The sequence below is a fragment of the Diorhabda carinulata genome, chromosome 12 (assembly GCF_026250575.1).
Source record: "Diorhabda carinulata isolate Delta chromosome 12, icDioCari1.1, whole genome shotgun sequence".
Lineage (NCBI taxonomy): Eukaryota > Metazoa > Arthropoda > Insecta > Coleoptera > Chrysomelidae > Diorhabda > Diorhabda carinulata.
Genome location: NC_079471.1, coordinates 1966310 through 1986566, shown reverse-complemented (window position 1 = coordinate 1986566; position 20257 = coordinate 1966310). Strand labels below are relative to the sequence as shown.

The window sequence follows — 20257 nt, the reverse complement described above, 5'->3', positions numbered from 1 at the left end:
GTTCAATAGAATAATTTTGTTAGTAGTTTGAATATTACTTTTGGGTAACACAGTGATCATTTAATGTCTTATAACATCATAATTTTGTAGTAATTTGTGTAAATAGTGAGTGGTGGACTGGAAGCATCTCAATTTTTCTTGTGGTGCTATTTTTTAACAATAAAAATTCATTTCATCGGTTGTGGTACACTTCGTTTTCATATGATTGCATCGCATTAACACAAAAATAGTGAAAGTGATTTGTTATATTTAAAAATCAGTGGCATTTAGAAGTTTTATTAATAATTCCTCACAATTTGTTTATTTACTACATTTTGTCAAAAAAAGAAAAGTGTTGTTAAAATTAAACTCTCATAGTCCAAAAATATTAAAACTATATTACATTAAAATATAATAATTGAATGAATATTTTGAAAATTTTATTTCATATATTTTATTACCAGTACATAAATTATCTTCGTTCTTTCAGCTGCAAACGCTGGGTTCCCCAGTATGGCAGCAAGAAATGGGGACACGATAGATTCTTCGGATCGCAGTGTATATGATACCCCATACATCTTGGTCCTTATGAATTACATTTTTTGAACTGTATTAAGTGACCTTTGCAGTCAAGTCCCAGCAGTAGTGTACATGTATCATATTGTTGTGCTCTAATTTGACAGAACATCACATAAAGTTCTGATTAAGTATCGTTTTTACCTAAAAATCAATTGACTTAGCAATACAATAATCGTTAATGTTAAATTTTTTTTCTAGGATCCAGGGGAGATCAAGAAAAGCACCGGTATACCCCGTAGTTTTATGGTAGCAGTCGATGGTCCACAAGTACCCGGCGCGATGATGACCCCAAACGGACAGTTCGCCGTTCCTATGGTAGACCACCAAGCTTACAATCAGAAACCAGTTCCTATGCCAGTTCAACCACCAAAAATGGAGATACCAGAAGAATTGGTATGCAGTATTTGTTCCGATTTATTGACTGATGCCGTTATGATACCGTGTTGTGGAAATTCGTTTTGCGACGAATGCATAAGGGGAGTTTTATTGGAAAGCGAGGATCACGAATGTCCCGATTGCCATGAAAAGGAAATATCTCCGGATACGCTTATTCCAAATAGGTATGAAGTATTCGAATTAAGTATACCATAACAAATTTTTATTATTCTTTTCTTATTTTAGGTTTCTAAGAACGTCGGTTGCAAATTTTAAAAGTACTACAGGGTATGTCAAAATACCTACTTACAGAGAACCCAAATCAGCACCCGTTGTTCAAACCATACCTTCTAATAACGAAGTAAGTTTTGGGACTATATATTTGAAAACTTGGAATTAAAAAGGAAAAATTTTGTTTTCAGACTACCCCTCCACGTTATACGGATCCAGAAAAACAAACTGTGATTTCAGAAGCCGATTCAACGGAACCATACAAACTTAATCAAAACCCAGAATCGAGGGTAAGTTTGTTTATAACCACTAATAACAATTTCTAATTATTTTACTTGAAGATTGATCAACAGTCTAACGAAAAGGAACGTACAGAGGGTCCACCAGGTGTTTCACCTAGAGGATCTCCTAGAGATAGAAAATATAGAGAAGAATCGCCGAGAAGCCCAAGAGATCGTGAGTTTATTTAATCATTTAGTACTATATTTAACACCCATAAAAGCATTTAGTTTATCACAATCTGGTCAACAGTGACCAATGAGCAATTTAATCCATGACACTTAAAACTGAGGTTGTACTCATCCACGTTCATTAGATTTTGTAGAATTGCACTGAAGTTTAAAGTGCACACACTTCTACACTAAAAACACTAAACTGACTAAAAGGGCTTAATCTTCTTATGACTTTTCCTTAAACCAATATATTTAAGAAGCTGGATAGCTTCCACAATGACATGATGGAGTCTTTCTTCATGACCCTTGGCTAATTTTTTGATGGTCTAGTCAACAATGTCCATTTTGAGGTTCCTATGGGGTTCGTTCAGTGCTTTGTTTTGTAATCTTTGGATGATTGCTAAGTTACTTGCTTTGGTGGATCCCCACAGTTGGACACGATAAGTCCATAAAAACTCAAGTATCTGCTTATAAAGATTATTATGTAGAAACAGAATGCAGTTTCTTCCAATTAGCCAGTACCTTATTCTATATTTCATTCCAAATTCTTCACTTTTCTTTCTAACATGTATTTTCCGTCTTTACACCTAAGTATTTTGCCGTGTTCAAGTGCGGAATCAGGTTTTATTTACTCTGACTGGAACATGTTCTATCTTTTTGTTTTTGGACTTGATGTAAACCCATTTCATCATCTTATAAAAACTAGTTTGTAGCTTGTTGGTTGCTTATTCATCTTTCTTTCCTTCTGCTAAATGGCAGTAAGTATAGAAGTCCTAGATCACTTCCTTGTAGTATTCCAGACTTAATTTCGGAAAAAGCTTCTTCTAAACTATGTTTCCGGTATGTATGACCGGAGGATGTTCGAATATTGTTTTGAAAAGAATTGCTTGAGCTTATGTATTAAGCATTCATGCTTGTGCTATATCAAGAAAGATAGTAGAACAAACGATTGGTGATTAGGGGTGATTTCTCTTTCTTCGATAAGAGGTTTTACTTTTTTAAGTATGAATACTGTTTTAGGAGCAGTTCGTTCGAGGCGCAGAAGTAGAAGCAGAAGCATTTCCCCTAGAAGAAGTCCTCGGCGTATGCCATCACGTTCTCGTACCGCTTCGAGGTAATCATATATATTTTACTAACATATTTTGTAGGTTTAAGAAGGATTCATAAACGGTCTTTTTGTTCAATAAGAATTTCAGTAGATGGTTCATTGTTTTCAATTTTTTTTAACAGGTCGCCTGGTAAAAGATCAGGAACTCCTACTGTAGATGAACCAGTCATACCTGGTGCTAATAGTTATCCACCAACAACATTCGGAAACACCAATTTAGGACAAGTCGCACCAATGCAGGTAAATTTGATAGTTAGGTTGTAATTGTGATATAAAGTGTAAATTCAAAATTTATGTAAATCTTAGTGCAAATACATATTTCTAAAACTAAAAACTGAAATTTAATGAGGTTTTTACGTTGATGTACAATCAACAATAAAATTGGTGATAGAAAACGTCATAAAAAGCAGAATTGAATAAATTTGTGAATAAATCTTTCCAAAAGTTAAATGAATTTTATTTCTCACTTTATTGGGTTTGCACTGTATGAGCCAAGGAGCCAAATAGAAGAACTCCTTCAGATATATATGAATTGGAACAAAATCTTCGCCAAAGTGTACTAACTCTAATATACTTCCGAACTTTCTAATACTTATGTATTCATCGTCTGGGAATTTATTAGTTAGGAGCTTTGGAAATTGTGTTCAATGTGTTAAAATGACACTAAAAACTGCAATGAAATGAGCTTTTTGCTTTCAGCCTTAGAATAATTAATCCTAGAGATTATCCCAAAAATCAGACTTAAAAAAGTTGTAGATAATTTGTTTGATCTCATTATCCATTTCTAATGCAGAAAAAAATGATTTTTGAATCATTTTTCTTCAAATGAGCTCTAAAATTAGTGTCAAAAGAACATTACGATTAGTTTTCCTCTGTCCAAAGCTAGTCATTTTCCATACAGATATACATACTGATTCTTATCTTAACGTTTGTGGTGTGGAACTATATTAAAAATAATTCCTAAATCATATTTTTAGGGTCCACCAACAATTCCTGGTAGCTTTCCTCCAATCGGTACGTTTCCAACTCAAGGACCACCACCAAATTATCGATTTCCTCCACCAGGCACCGGCCCTGCATATATGGGCCCGAGGTAAGTTTCTATACCTTTTTTAAAAATAGGTGAAACCAACTCTGCATTTTGTATAATTAATCAGAAGATCGAAATTTATGATTTATTATTTTTTTAGTCCTTATGTAGCTCGGACTATGTTTGATGGTACTAGACCCCCAATAGGGGCTCCTCCAAATTATCCAAGCTATGCCCCTGGATCTAGAAGTCACCGAGATTACAATAGAAGAATGTTGGATAGGGCACCAGCTGGGTAAGATTTCTCTTTAAATTTATACGCAGATTAAAATTAGGCACTAATTATTTTTTTTTTGTAGTGTCATAGATGATCCGTTGGCGGCTTTTAATAGATTGTTAAGAGAGAAAGATGAACAAAAACGAAGAGCCAAACAGAGAGGGTTTAGGAGAAGCTATAGCCGAAGTCGTAGTCGTAGTAGAAGTTTTAGTAGGTCTCCTATAAGACGTAGAAGTCGATCACCTAGAGCTGGAAGAAGATCGAGGAGCAGATCAAGATCATTCTCTTTGAGTCGGTATGTAAAATATATATTGTAACAATCGATTAAATAAATTCAATAATTAGGTATAAAGGTTCCTTTTAATTCTTATGGTTGCAGTTTTGACATCTACGCTTATGATTATTCATCTGCTACTCCAAAAATAATTCAGTATGTTTCACTAAATTGTATCTATTGCGATTGTAGGTCTCGATCGAGGTCATTTTCGGGTTCGCCACACAGACAGTTATCACCTGCTAGGCGATCACCTTCTGGACCTCCTCGAAGGGGCTCTAGGTTTAGATCGCCTTTAAGATCACCTCCAAGGTTAGTTTTTTTTTTTGCATGTGTAGATGTTTGTAATTGTTTTAAGTACTTACATTATAGTGGACTTCCTTCGGAACTATTAAAATAATTTCCGGCAACTTTTATTTCCTTACCATATTTTATTATCGTCTTTTATGCACCTTTCTATATTTGGTATGCTGCTATGCTAGATTTAACGAAAAAATAATCTTTCTTTCTATTCTTTTCTCTACTAGATGTGAATTAGAAATCGTAATACAACCTTAAGGATTATTGTACTCCAGGATCAACATCTACAGCTTGTTCTTAGTGTTAACTGATTCCAGTAAATACACTGCCTTCTAGGAGGTTAGGTATTTGTTCCTACAGGTTTTTTTTATAAGGAATGTTTCGTGTATGCTTGCTAAGTACTCTAGGTGAACTGGAATTCTGCCAAACCTAATCTCTTCAGGTGCTTTCTGATCAGGCAACACTCTTTAAAAAAACTAAAAAGTATTTTTGGGACCAGTGAAACTTCTTGGAGTTTCCTCTTCTCCATAATCTCAGATTCTACCAAACTTAATCTCATCGGGAGCCTCTTTATTAGGCAATTCTCTTTAAAAGGCTAGAGAGGGGTGTTTAGCTTAGATTTACTGCGATTCGAATACTTTTTGGGACCAGTGAAACTTCATGGAGTTTCCTCTTCTCCATAACCTCAAATTCTACCAAACTTAATCTCATCAGGAGCCTCCTGGTCAGGCAATTCTCTTTAAAAAGCTAGAGAGGGGTGTTTAGCTTGGATTTACTGCGATTCGAATACTTTTTGGGACCAGTGAAACTTCATGGAGTTTCCTCTTCTCCATAACCTCAAATTCTACCAAACTTAATCTCATCAGGAGCCTCCTGGTCAGGCAATTCTCTTTAAAAAGCTAGAGAGGGTGTTTAGCTTGGATTTTGTAATTTTGTAAACCCCAAATTGAAATGTATTGCAATGAAACTAGATTTACTTCTTTAACCTGTAGTTTGGCCTTTTCCTATACGGTTATGTAACTATTGAATATTCTGGAGTAATCTAAAACGTTCTGGAATCGTTTCTATGACATTGGAAACCTTAATTTTAGTATTTCGACCCCTATTGAATCATTAATGTTTTGTTCTAGATCTAGAAACAGAGATTACGACGACGATCGAGACTATGATAGAAATAGAGATTCTCGTCGTATTAGGGATAGGCGTTCGTCGCGAGAACGAGATAGATTTTTCGATAATTATGACGATAAGAGAGCCGGTAGAGGGCAGCAGACGCAATGGGGTCAACGTAACGTAGTGCAGGATAATTATTTCCCAACGCCTGGGCCGCAAACCATGCAGACGGGATACCAGACTAACAGGTACTTTTATTATTTGCTGTTTGTATTAACCTTGATAATTTTTAATATATATGAAGATTTAGAAGCATCGGTGCATCATTTTAAAGATGACAGATTAGATTTTAGACGTGCGGTGTTAAGGTTCGATTTTACAGAAAACGAAACGGCATTCAATATGAAAATTAACATACTAGGTGTTTCCAAAGTTATTTTGAGGATTTCTGTGGATGATTCGTTATTTAATTTTGAGATGAAAAGGTTTTACAAACATGTGTGCTAAGTCAAATTAGTCTGTTCTTCACCAACGCCCCCCATCCCCATCTTCTCACATTCGTTGTTTGTAAGTCTTTGTGAACTGATACGGGGCCTGCCTCCTCATTCTTTGAAAGTTGCCGAACCATCTCAACCTCTGGCGTTTAGTATTTTATCTATTTTCCCTTTATATCGGATTCTCCAGTCTGCTTCTTTCATTCTAATTCCTCCATATATTCTTCTGATAATTTTCCACCTAACAATCATTACCACAAGTTACGGTTGGTCTGGTTAGAGTCCTGTAGGTTTTTAATGTCATTTTTCTTGTGGTTAGTTTGTTTTACAGGGTTTCAGGTTTGCAAAATAATCTATTACCACTTGGTATTCTTTCTTGTACGGTTCTGCTTGGTTTTCCTCGAAATGTTTAAGTTTTTTGGCACCTTTGAAAGTTTTATCATCTATTATGAAATCTTCTACTCTTTTATAATATTCTGATGCCATTTTCTGGAAAATGTATATGTGATTCATGCATTAGGATGCTCTTTTATACATTTTGTAGTGATTGTATTTTGGATCGGAGAAGGATCTCCACACCTGTGGCCTCCACGGTCACCAAGATCATCATTGTGATCTTATTTACAAAATTCCAGGCTTAATTAACGATAAGACTTAACACACATGTTTATAAGAGTTTTTCGCACATCGCCCACAGAATTCTTGCAGATTACTTTAGAAACTGTAATCGTAAGATTTGTTGAACATTTTCTAAGATAATGATACGAGAAGTATGCAATAAGAATGATAAAAAGAAATGTACAAAAGAGTTGTTAAAAAAATCTTGTGATAAGTAATTGTAGTTGTGTAGAGACCAAATGTTATATGGTAGTTGTGGGACAGTCAAATTTTTAGGAGAGAAATATCCAGATTATTGAAAATTCCACACTAGGAATATTACGGGTTCTAATTTTAATCAATAGATGAAATATACCATTCGATTAAAAAACTTTTCATCTGGGAATGACCATAAAACGATGTCATTCATGGTCATAATTTCGTGGAACAAACGGCATTGTGTGAGAGTTGTGACATAAAAAAATTAGCAGAAATATGTGATTTAAAACAGTGACAGAATATCATTAGGGTATAAACACCTATTAATGGTCGATACCCATGTAACACAGTTTTTCTATTATTTTGTTAATTTGGATTTTATCAATTTTTTTCATATTTGTACAACTTCTTTTTTAGTAGTAAAAATTAATCTGGAAGGTTGATGATCAGCTCCAAAATGATATGAGAATTTTGAAGAAAACTGCAGGAATCGAAAAAAAGACCAAGATACTGGGTTTTATATTTATCCAGAGTCTTTCTGTGATATAGAAAATTCCTCCCATAAATTTTTTTGAAGAAACCAGAAAAAAAAGCACCATTGCATTTCCTTTTCAGTATCAATCGCTTCAAAAAGTTCCTTTAGTAACTTTAATACTGCTAGATCCAAAAAGTATTTAAATTTGAAAAAATTGATACTAGCTCTCTCACAAATCAGTGCCCAAAAGGTACTAGAGTAGATTCTGTGAGGAGAATTAAATTTCACTTCACTTCACTAGGTATAGTAGTTCATTTGAACCCTAGATCTGGAAGGTCGTGGACGTTCCTTTGCAATTTTGATATTGTTACATCCAAAAATTATCGGAAATTTGAGAAAAACAAGGAAGATATGTTTTTTTACATATTATATCCCAACGTAAACTGATTAGTGTAGATTCAGTAGGGAGGAAAATAAAATTTCACTTTACCTAATTAAGAAAACCTTGCAATTGGAGGCATACACAATGAATTAGAAGATCTAATCTTCTTGAATGCAGCACAGACAAAGTAGTTCATTTGAACCCTAGATCTGGAGGGTTTGTTTGGAAAACAAGGATTTCTTTCGATTCCCTAATGGTACTGGTTTAGAATATGAGTAATAATAATGTTGTATTAGTTTTTTTTATAGTTTCAGTCACTAGTGTCACTAATTTATACGAGGATCTTTGGAAATGATTATAATAAATATGAACCCTCACACATAGCTGTTCCTTCCATGCAAATTTGCCATATTTTAGGAAACATTTTTTCGGATCGAACCTTTTATATTCCTTTAGATTGTCTACTTTTAATATATCATAAGATAGTAAATCAGTAACAGTTAGAAAAGGGGAAAAACCTGAAAATAAAATTATTAAAAAATGCTTATTAACTGAAAAAAACAAACATCCTTATAAATGAGTGGAATTAATGTTCCTTTGGTTGAAAGTTTGTTTTGAATATACTATTGAAAGCAATGAAGACTGTCCATAATGTTTTTTTTATACGATGATTAATGTTTTATATATGTATTAATGATTTTTTTTTAATCTTTGGGGTCTTTTTGTTATTGCGTTTCACAATCTCACGAATACCTGTTGTAAAAACTTGAAATTCATTTATATTTTTCTCACATTTGCCCAAAATAATTGTCAGAGAGATCAATCTTGTAAGACAACTTTATTTGCGTTTGTTTATGTTGCTATTTTTCATTAAAATCTCAATTATATTATCTGTAATACTTAATAATTCCATTTTTTCCGTTTTCCATATTTTTATTGGAACAATATTGTATTCAATCAACGCGCAGTCCTCTAATTGTTCCGATCAACCCTTTCCTGTAACTTCTCCGAATTAAATTTTAGGTATTGTAAGCAACTTTGGGCTTCCTTAATTTCATATCGATTCTTATTATTTATGTAATCCTAAAAGGGCTATACACAATATAAATTACTTCTGTGTCATATGAAGAGGGCTATAAATAATATAAATTACTTCTATGTACTTTGAAAGGGGCTATAAACAATATAAATGACTTCTGTGTACTCTGCAAAGGGTTATAAACAATAGAAATGACTTCTGTGTACTCTGCAAAGGGTTATAAACAATAGAAATGACTTGTGTAATCTGAAAATGGATATAAATAATATGAATTACTTCTGAGTAGTGTTCTTAAGTAAAAAATGTTGTTTTTCTACTAAATCGTTTCATCAAATCTATGTTGAGGTTGCATGTGCACATTTTAAGATTGAAAATTTTCTATTTGAGGTTTATCATGAGGAGTTCAATATGAAAACTTCTCGTACAAATATGACACAAGCTTTTTATGTATCGATAAAATATATGCCAACGTTTTAACTTCATTATTTTGAATATTATTGCCCAATGCCCAAAATTATATCAAAAGTTTGATAGAATTGATGATTTATTATTATTGTTTGTTATTAAAAATGATGGTTCCATTGTATAAAGGAGTTTTTCCATATCTATGGAACATTATAATCAGTGGTAGATACAGACTTTATCTAGCTAAACCTTAAGAAGCATTATTATAATAGATATTTCGAAATATATAGATTTCAAATTTCCTAGATTAGCTGTTTGTCATCATGCACTTCCTGATTATGCTAGATTATGTTTAATTTTACTACATCGAAGTAAATTTTATCAAAACCATTTTAACAGAAGTAACAAATACTTTATATTTATTTCCATAAACTTTTGAAATGGCATTAACATCAGTCATAGTTGCGGAAATCCTAATTTTTACCTATAAATTAATATCTTTTGTTTTTTACGAAGGGAATCATTCTTTTCCATACTTTTCTTTTGATTGGGTTATGTATATTTGCCACATGGATGAAAACTTTCATTCGTCCCTACTGTACTATGTAACATTATTTTTTATTAATTTCAAAAGATAATGTTACTTTATTTTGTTGATACTGTGATAAATATCTGTGATACAACATACCACATATGTATTCAATTTCATGTTTTTATTATTAAGTTTTATTTAAGCAATCGTTTATTGTGATATTTTTATGGGAAACAATAATAAAAACTTCACCTTTAGTACATATTATTTTTCACCCCTATCAGTGAAAAATTTTTAGTTCACTGAGTACATTTTTTTCTTTATCCCGTGAAGTAATTTATCTGTTTTAAACGTTGTAATGTAATAAATATAATAATTTCGGTGGTGAACTACTGTTAGGAATTTTTTGAGTAAGATTCGTTAAAAAAAAGTCGATATAAATAATTTGGATATTTGAAATTGAAAATTGAAAAAATGAACGACTTTACATCTAATATGAAAATACTTTGGAAGTTCCAATCTTTTTAATCTATTGTTTTTGCTTTTAATTATATTATCATTTCCAAATAGAAATTTCAGTTCACCCTATAAAGCTCAGATTTTATGCTAATACAGTATTTCACATTTAATGATATGATTTAAAAGAATCACACATGTAATTAGTAGGTTTGAACTAATTTTTTTAATATGTGGAAAATACTAGATATTGAACAATTTGTTTTTTTTTCATACTAAAAAATTAGTGATATTGAAACAATAATCGGTTTTGATTTAGAAAGATTCTCAAAAAATACCAATAGCTTTTCTAGATTATAGTATATATCCAAAGATAATTTTCAATAACAGTTTTTTAAGATACAAAATCAATTTTTATAGATCCGTTACAATATATCCAAAGTTGTATAATGTGGAAAATGTCTTAGTTAAAGTTTCATTTTTGCAAATCATTTATTAAATCAAAATGTAATATAGCTCACTGTAACAGTGTGATTTCTTTTCACACTATTTTTATCAGATTTATTCGACTCGAATCACTTTATTTTCACAATACACACACCACAATTTAGGTCTACAGAATCTTTTTATCTTTCTTAAAAATCTTCAATTGGACTTTTTCCTCTTGTGAGCTTAACAGGAATCCATTATCTTGCTGATATTATTTTACCTCAGCTTCTTTTCTTTGTGAAATGTTTCATATTGTTTTTCACAACATGTTTTCATCAAATTTATTTCACCGGATAACTAATTTGAAATCACATTTCCACTATGTACACACTACAATTTAAAGCAACAACAATGATTATTCGATCACAATAGTTCACAGAATTTCCTTTCCTTTTTTAAAAATTTCAGTTGGAGGTTTTTCTCTTGTGAGCTCGTTTTACTTCCCACAGCAATCCAGTATTTTCCAAATATTATTTCACTTAAGGTCAATTTCTTAGAGAAGTGTTTCGTGTTGTTTTTCACAAAGTGTTCCATTATTTTAACTAATTCGATTTATTTGCACTATTCACACACTACAATTCAAATCTCCAACAGTGGTTATTCAATTAACGTCTAAATGTCTCCTATCTCCTATTTTCTTAATAGTTTGCAGAATTTAGAGATTAAATATCTTTTTTAAAAGCTTCAATTGGACGTTTTTTCAATTATAAACCCATTTTACTTCCAACAGGATTCCAGTATGTTACAAATATTATTTCACTTTAGCCTAATTTTTTAGAAAAATGTTTCGTATTGTTTTTCAGAGTTCTAATGCTTTCAATAAAGTAATATAATCACTTTTATAATTTACTGAAGTTCTTGATATTTTATTTTGACTTAATTAATTGCGTGATCATACAATCACAACAATAATTGAGTGAATAAAATGTTTTAAAACTTTCAATACATCGACTCCAATTTCCCATACGCCATTTTTGATATTTACATCAAAAATATATCGTAGGTTAAAACTTTTTCATTAATAAGTTCGCAGCAAATATAAATTTTCACTTTTTAAAAAAAAACAATATTTTTATAACTCACATAGATCGATAATATTTATTTTCTTCGGGATTGTATGGAATGTTCTCTCTTTGGTAAACTACAAATGTTTTCCGCCTTTATAGGCATGCGCCAGCACCGTCAGCTGTTCAGTACGAATTCCCCCATTTTTGTTTGTGTTATTTTTTGGTAATTTCAATATTGTCGTAACATTTGGTTGAGTTGTGATTATAAAATAATGTATTAGAAAACAATAAATTTCACATTTTTAATACTCACAATTTAACAACGACGATAATCGAGTATAAAGAAGCATTTAAAACTATACACTCCATGCCGTATTCCCATTATCACGTGATCATACATTCGCGTCTCGTAATTTCATTTTTTATGGGGTTCATAGAAAGTTTATTTAAAACAAAAAACCGAAATACTGTATTGTTTAAAATTCACAGTTTCTTAATTATTTTATAGAGATGCTACGAAAGTTTTTATATTATATATAATGTCGAAAACATAGTTTGTTAATGTTTTTAAGTTGGCCAACGTGTTATTGACAGATGACGTTTAAATATAAAACTCGACGTTGTTTTAAACACATTGTTGGATTAATTATTATAGAAAATATGTTTTCCAAACGAGATTTTAAAAGAAAAAAGCGTGAAGAACAAGAAGCCGCCGCTCACGTATTTCAAGATTTCATAGAAACGTTCCAAAACTCTCAATCTTCAGTTGCAAATAAGACGTTCGTAAGGTCGGGACTGCTATACCCGGATAATCAAGAACAAGTTAACGAAAACGTTTCTAAAATATACAATCCGAAACCTTTGATTTGTACGAAACAAAACGAACCGAACAGTGCCGTAGAGTGCGCGAAAATCTTAAAGGATAATATACCGGATAAAACGAAAAAACGTCTAAAACCAAAATCTAATTTGGATTTGTTGAAAGAAGAATTGAAATTGAGACACGATGAGAAGACGCGAGAAGAAAAGGGAAAGTTGAAGGAAGAAATCAATTTTCCACCAACGTCAACTTCCGACGTAGATAAACAAGGCACGACAAATTTATTTGTAGCTAATTTACATCCGTCGGTAACGGAAAATCACTTGATGCTCGAATTCGGCGCGTACGGTCCATTGGCCAGCGTTAAAATTCTTTGGCCGAGAGGCGAAGAGGCCGGTCGGAATACAAACTGCGGATTTGTGGCTTTTATGAGTAGAAAAGATGCCGAAAGGGCTTTGAACGATAATCAACATCGCGAAGATATGAGAGTGTGTTGGGGTAGATCGGTAGAACTTCCCTCTTTTCCGGTTTATATTCCGAATTCTTTATTGAAATTGTACCTACCTCCGCCCGCATCGGGACTACCTTTCAACGCCCAACCCCCATCGCCGAACGGTTACCGAAACATACATGATTGTTACGTAAAAGTAACGATTCCGTTTAATAAGAAAATCCTGATGTTGATTCACAGAATGATCGAGTTTGTGGTAACGGAAGGGCCGATGTTCGAAGCTTTCATCATGAATCGAGAAATCAATAATCCCGATTACAAATTTCTATTCGATTATCAATCGCCCAATCACGTCTACTACAGATGGAAACTATTTTCAATATTGAACGGCGACTCGCAGAAAAATTGGTCGATGAAGAAATTCAGGATGTTCAAAGGCGGTTCGATTTGGTGTCCGCCGATAGCGCCGTCTTACACCGACGGTATGCCCGAGGAATTGTTTATTTCGAAAAGCAAACCGAGAAATAAATTATCCGACGCCCAATGCGACAAACTGACGAATCTCGTTAGGAATTTGACGACGCAGCGACGTAAAATTGCGGAAGCGATGATGTTTTGCGTGAATCACGCCGAAGCTATCGACGATTCGATCGATATAATCACCGATTCACTTTTGAATCCCGACACCGGGGTTATCAAGAAAGTCGCCAGATTATATCTCCTATCGGATATTCTATCTAATTGTAAAACTAAACGGATCGATTTACAATACCAACAAGAAACGTTATTCGATATTTTTAGAATGCTCCGAACTAACGCCGATTCTTTGAACGTTTGCGATAAGGATAGTTTGATATTGAGAATACTGCGCGTGATAAGACATTGGGATATTTATAAGATGTTTCCGGTGGCGTTTTTGGAAACGTTGAATAACATGTTTTCGACGGATGGCGTTAACGACGAAGACGATACTTGTAGTATAGACGGACCGCTAGACGGGGCTAATTTACTCAAAAGATCGGAATGTTTGGAAACGGAAAATGTGAAAAAAATCGATTCTAATATCGATATCGCGAAATATTTCGTACCATCGAAATGGGATGCCGTAGATCCGGACGAAGTCGAATCTCAAGCGATGTCGACGGAGAAAATGTATCTGATGGAAATCGATAAATTGGCCGATGTGGGGGGCGCGAAAAAAAGAAAAAAGAAAAAACATAAATCTAAGAATCACTGAATTTTTGTTGTTTTATTATTTTATATGTTTCTCGATGTATAATTTGCGAATAAACAAAAATTTCGATGCAAATCGAAGGGATCTATCGTTTCCTTTTATCTTGCGGCGATATTTTGCGTCCTTTTTAATATACAGGATGTGCGATAGTTCTAGCTGCCGAAGATCTTCGTCTTCTATTTCATTTTCTCCAAAATGTAGCTCTGGAACTCGAGTTTTTTATTTTTTTTATGATAGTATCGACGTTTTTCTTTCGATTTTTCAGTATTGCAACGTTGCCGTTCCGCAACTGTAGATATTATAGATTTATTTGAAGTCATTTCTCAAAAATTATTCGCTACAATTTTCACCCTGTATATTTTTCACGAATATGAAAACTGAAGGCATCCAATATATATAGTCACATAGACTCATGTTTTCTTAATCGATTCATGTCAAAATGAAATCGATATCTCGAATGGTTTCGAAAATATCGAATTTTGTATACAATCACGTCAAAATTTTTTCGAAATTCTGACAAAAATGTCAAAATTGCGGATTTATAGTGATGGTCACATAGACTCATGTTTTCTTAATCGATTCATGTCAAAATGAAATCGATATCTCGAATGGTTTCGAAAATATCGAATTTTGTATACAATCACGTCAAATTTCTTTCGAATTTCTGACAAAAATGTCGAAATTGCGGATTTATAGTGATGGTCACATAGACTCATGTTTTCTTAATCGATTGATGTCAAAATGAAATCGATATCTCGAATGGTTTACAAAATATCGAATTTTGTATACAATCACGTCAAATTTTTTTCGAAATTCTGACAAAAATGTCGAAAATGTGGATTTATAGTGAAGGTCACATGGACTCACGTTTTTTCGATTGATTCATGTCAAAATGAAATCGATATCTCGAATGGTTTCGAAAATATCTAATTTTGTATACAATGACGTCAAATTTTTTTCGAAATTCTGACAAAAATGTCGAAAATGCGGATTTATAGTGAAGGTCACATGGACTCACGTTTTTTCGATTGATTCATGTCAAAATGAAATCGATATCTCGAATGGTTTCGAAAATATCTAATTTTGTATACAATCACGTCAAATTTTTTTCGAAATTCTGACAAAAATGTCGAAAATGCGGATTTATAGTGAAGGTCACATGGACTCACGTTTTTTCGATTGATTCATGTCAAAATGAAATCGATATCTCGAATGGTTTCGAAAATATCTAATTTTGTATACAATGACGTCAAATTTTTTTCGAAATTCAAAAGTTAAAAAAATCGATTTTTTTACAAATAACTCGTTTCCTATGGGTTTTACGCTATTTGTATTTATTATCAATATTGTAGAGCGTTAAATTTTCTACAACTTTTGTTTGAAATATTTTTTCATACGGTGAATCGTTTCTGAGATAGAGGGCGGTTAGAATCCCGTTTGAAATTAACTAGTAGCCCCGATTAGGGCTGGGCAAAATAATCGATTAATCGGGTGATCGAATAATCGGAAATATAAAAATATTAATAAGATAATCTTGAGGTCGTAAAAAAGTTTCGCGGCTCTGACATACACACTGTTTTTCGTACAATCGAATAATTATTTCGACATAATTCAATATCAGAATCTTACTTCCAAATATCTTCTGTAGGTTCATTATTTGGTTTGTTTTTTGTAGGAATCAAACCGCAATCGTTCTTTTGAAGCTTTATTTCCGATTTTAGATCAATCGATTTATCGATTATTTTCGATTAGACGAAAATAATCGATTATATTTTTTGATAATTGCCCAGCTCTAGTCCAAATCAAAATAATCTCTTATAAATTATTGTTAAATGTATAATTATAAATAATTTTCATTTTTTATTAACACATACAAATATCGTAAAACCCATAGGAAACGAGTTATTCGCAAAAAAATCGATTTTTTTCAACTTTTGACGCCCGATTTTTGAAGTTGTTCGCATCGAATTATATGTGAGTTTCGAGAGGAGTTTTAGGATGTTAAATGAACGAGTTTATAGCTGGGTATCTCGATTTTTCGAAATTATTGGCCTAAATCTACCTAAAATGATTAAACTAATTCTTTTTAATCATTATCACTAGTAATAACCCAAAAACATTACGAAATTTCGTTGCTCGGAAACAGACAACAGGTAATCGATTATCTAGGGATTTTTGTTGCTTCCGTTGGTAATTTATAAAAATATTCATCTCCAACATTCGTAAAGGTTGTTGAAATAAAATGTACTAATGGTCAAGTTTTATAAAAATGAGGTAATTTTAGAAAAATATGATTATAACAAACTGGTTGTTACAAAGTATTTATTTACATAAAAAAAATAACACCGCCACTATTAAATTATAAACTACAACAAACAGTTTTTCAAAATGAAAAAATTTAACCTCACTTTTAGCACATTTCAAAGTCGTATATTTTATAATGTAATAAATCAAAGTTCGAGAACTTCAATCGTTCTGGAGTTCTAAGAAATGGGATCCTAGCAATTTCTAGCTACGATTTTTTACTCCCTTTACCAAAAGGACCTCACTTCTTCACGGTTGTTTTCGTCCCCCGTCCACTCTTCATCTGATTTTTTCAAATTCCTTCATCTTCTTATCGGTTTAAACTTTTGTCGTAACATTCCTCAATCTTCTAAATGCCATCTTGGACGTAGACGACATAGATCTTGTGATGGGCGTCCTTCTGGAAAATTCCAAATACAGATGTTCTTTGAAAAACTTATCTAGAACCTTTCAACGTTATTTGGTAAACTGTAAAACATGCCAAAGTGCTAAAACTCTTTTGGGTAGCGGGATAATCGTGAAAGTATTTCTGAGTCAAGCGTGGATTCCATATTTTCTGTAATTAGCAGAATGGGATCCAGGATTTTGATGCAACAAAAAAATTAATCAGAACATTCTGTATTAAACGTATAAGTTCAATCTTTGGGGCTCTATGAAGAACTCCTTTTATGTATTATTGGTAAATTAACTTGCATAAACTCCACCAAAAAGACCCTTATCATAACCTGTTTTGTCTGCTTAACCTCGAGTCTAACTGTCGAAGTTTTGAGACTCCGTTTAGACATTCCTTGAGACAAGATTCTCTTAGAGCCATTCTTTTAACACCCAGAGAATCAAGTATCCAAAAAATTTGATGTTTTCGTAAAAGATTTTGTATAAAGTTTCGGATATTCCAATACGAAGACCGTTTCCTTGAGGTATTTACCAAATTATCTGTCATGATTGATGATCGACCTAAACGGGCTCATTATCAACAAAAATTGGTGCGTTGGTAAATAAAATTAGCAAATTTGAACATCGATTTGTATAAAAATTTGATTTGTGCATGCTTAGACCAAAAAAGTCTGCATAGTTCTGAAATCATAGTCGGCCGTGGCGACAAGTTTCAAACTTGCAATTTTGAACAAGTGCGTGCAAGTCGTCGGCGTCCGTTCGCCATTTTTAAGTTTAGAAAAGTTCATTATCGACTTTCCTGAAGGGTGTGAATCGTACCCGTGTTTATGGGACGTACACGGCAATTCTTATAAAAACAAAGACAGTCGTTTAGCAAAAATTGCTAATTAATTCGTATCAAAAGCTTTGGAATTGCGTAAACTTTGGTGTCAACAAAATTTTGAAGTATGTTGGGCAAATAAGGGATCCTCTGCTGCGCGTCTTCCTAGAAGATTTGCCGAAGCACCCGACATAGTGAGCACTGTGAAAAACTTTGGTTTTTTGCTTATAACAAGAACTAGCGCGACAACTGGCCCCATTAAATCCACCTCTAAGTCCGGCCAGGTACTTCTGGAACAATCCTCGTACACGGGCCTAAAATTCGAATCATTATCTTGCGCGTCGCGGTCATTATGACGCGCAGGGCCGAAAATTCAACTTTCGGCCCTTGTAGTGTGATTTTTAACAGAAAGTATTGGTCCCAGCACGAAAGTACGTACTTTCGATCGAGGTATGAAGAAAAATCTAATACATTACACGGGCAAAAAGCTGAAATTTCTGTTCTGCGCGTCGTGGTTTTTCGCCTCGGGCGTTATGACGCGCAGGACCGAAGATTCAACTTTTGGCCCCCATTTTCTCTAGCTCAGTAGCTTCATAAATTGATAATGAAACGAATATAAATACTATTTTTAACAACCAGTTTAATTTATTATATTTTTTATAAATCCGTAGGTAATTTTAAAAGACATGCCGTTTTTTGTTCGTTGTCCATTTTAGATGTGATTAAAAACATTGTAAACCATTTTGTAATACTTTAATTCAAATAAACCGATATTTTTTTGGAAATTCGCATTATTTATTTAAAAAAAAAATCGGCGAACGTCTTCATCCAGTACATCTCTCGCAACGACGACGCCCCGAAGCAGGAAAGAAGAATATCCGTCGTTTAGGACCGGTTTGATTTTATTTAGTTAGTTTTGATCTTTCATTTAAGTAATTCGTACTTGATGTAGACATTTTTATTACATTTTCTTACAGGAAATATTGAAACGAACCGAGAAAAACAAAATATTTAAGTACTAGTCACTCTATATAAAATACGACGCCAAGGTAATTATGTGTTGATACGTTAAGATGGATGAAAAATATGGATGGATGGATAATCGAAGCGATTATCGAAAGAAGAAAGAAGAAGAACGTCCGACGTTTTAGTAACTAATTCTCTTAAACGCCTGGAAATACATCAAATAGAACCTGTGGATATTCCAGCTCTGCGTTGAGCGAATCAGCGTTAAAAATATTTTTTTGCTATTCAAAATTAAAATTTGACAACGTGTCGTTCCAAATTTTTCTAAATTGCGATCACAACTGTTGATACGTCAAAAGTGAACGGCGTTGAATAATTTGATATGTTGATCTTGGTTCTTCGATGAATATTTTTGCATTAAAAGTAATTCAATTCCACAAGAAGCCGATTGTAGCTTTATTTTTGAACGAAATGGTATGTGTGGCTGATTATCCTAAGTTGAAAGGGCTAAAATAAAAAAGTTTGACTTATCGGTTCAAAATATTGGCGACGAAAACTTGAAATTCAACTTCTTATTAGTCTTAAATTAGATACTCGAAAAGGCTGTTTGGAAAACTCGTTTTTTGGTTTGGAAAATGTGCTTTATGAAAAACATTTCATTTCAGTAAGTTTTTCACAAATTTTCATCATCTACACTTTTCTATATACTCGAAAAAGTTGCTTGGATAACAGATTTTTGGTTTGGAAAACGTGCTTCATGAAAAATGTTTCATTTCAGTAAGTTTTTCTCAAATTTTCATCATCCACACTTTTCTATATACTCGAAAAAGTTGCTTGGATAACAGATTTTGGTTTGGAAAATGTGCTTTATGAAAAACATTTCATTTCAGTAAGTTTTTCACAAATTTTCATCATCCACACTTTTCTATATACTCGAAAAAGTTGCTTGGATAACAGATTTTTGGTTTGGGAAACGTGTTTTATGAAAAACATTTCATTTCAGTGAGTTTTTCTCCAATTTTCATCATCCACACTTTTCTATATACTCGAAAAAGTTGCTTGGATAACAGATTTTGGTTTGGGAAACGTGTTTTATGAAAAACATTTCATTTCAGTGAGTTTCTCTCCAATTTTCATCATCCACACTTTTCTATATACTCGAAAAAGTTGCTTGGATAACAGATTTTGGTTTGGGAAACGTGTTTTATGAAAAACATTTCATTTCAGTGAGTTTCTCTCCAATTTTCATCATCCACACTTTTCTATATACTCGAAAAAGTTGCTTGGATAACAGATTTTTGGTTTGGGAAACGTGTTTTATGAAAAATGTTTCATTTCAGTAAGTTTTTCTCCTGTTTTCATCATCCACACTTTTCTATATACTCGAAAAAGTTGCTTGGATAACAGATTTTGGTTTGGAAAACGTGTTTTATGAAAAACATTTTATTTCAGTGAG

The 20257-nt window shown here is 32.8% G+C and overlaps 2 protein-coding genes across 8 annotated transcripts in view; both read left to right on the top strand.

Annotated features, from left to right (window-relative positions):
* LOC130899868 (E3 ubiquitin-protein ligase RBBP6) overlaps positions 1-20257 on the top strand; it is a 35238-nt gene that overhangs the window by 3052 nt on the left and 11929 nt on the right. For 5 of the 7 annotated variants that reach the window (XM_057810024.1, XM_057810030.1, XM_057810029.1 and 2 more), the window contains 11 exons: positions 757-1118; positions 1180-1294; positions 1356-1454; positions 1506-1620; positions 2637-2730; positions 2847-2964; positions 3702-3817; positions 3915-4049; positions 4114-4326; positions 4498-4617; positions 5736-5966. In XM_057810024.1, the coding sequence (XP_057666007.1) occupies positions 757-1118; positions 1180-1294; positions 1356-1454; positions 1506-1620; positions 2637-2730; positions 2847-2964; positions 3702-3817; positions 3915-4049; positions 4114-4326; positions 4498-4617; positions 5736-5966 (1718 nt within the window). The remainder of the gene's footprint in view (positions 1-756; positions 1119-1179; positions 1295-1355; positions 1455-1505; positions 1621-2636; positions 2731-2846; positions 2965-3701; positions 3818-3914; positions 4050-4113; positions 4327-4497; positions 4618-5735; positions 5967-20257) is intronic. The other 2 variants (XM_057810028.1, XM_057810027.1) reach the window with 1 other exon arrangement.
* LOC130899869 (U2 snRNP-associated SURP motif-containing protein-like) lies at positions 5980-18620 on the top strand. The gene has a single exon (XM_057810031.1). The coding sequence runs from the start codon at positions 12408-12410 to the stop codon at positions 14319-14321; it is 1914 nt and encodes a 637-aa protein (XP_057666014.1). The 5' UTR covers positions 5980-12407; the 3' UTR covers positions 14322-18620.

Excerpts from the sequence above, each read along its gene's own strand:
- LOC130899869 (XM_057810031.1), top strand. The coding sequence starts at position 12,408 with ATGACGTTTAAATATAAAACTCGACGTTGTTTTAAACACATTGTTGGA.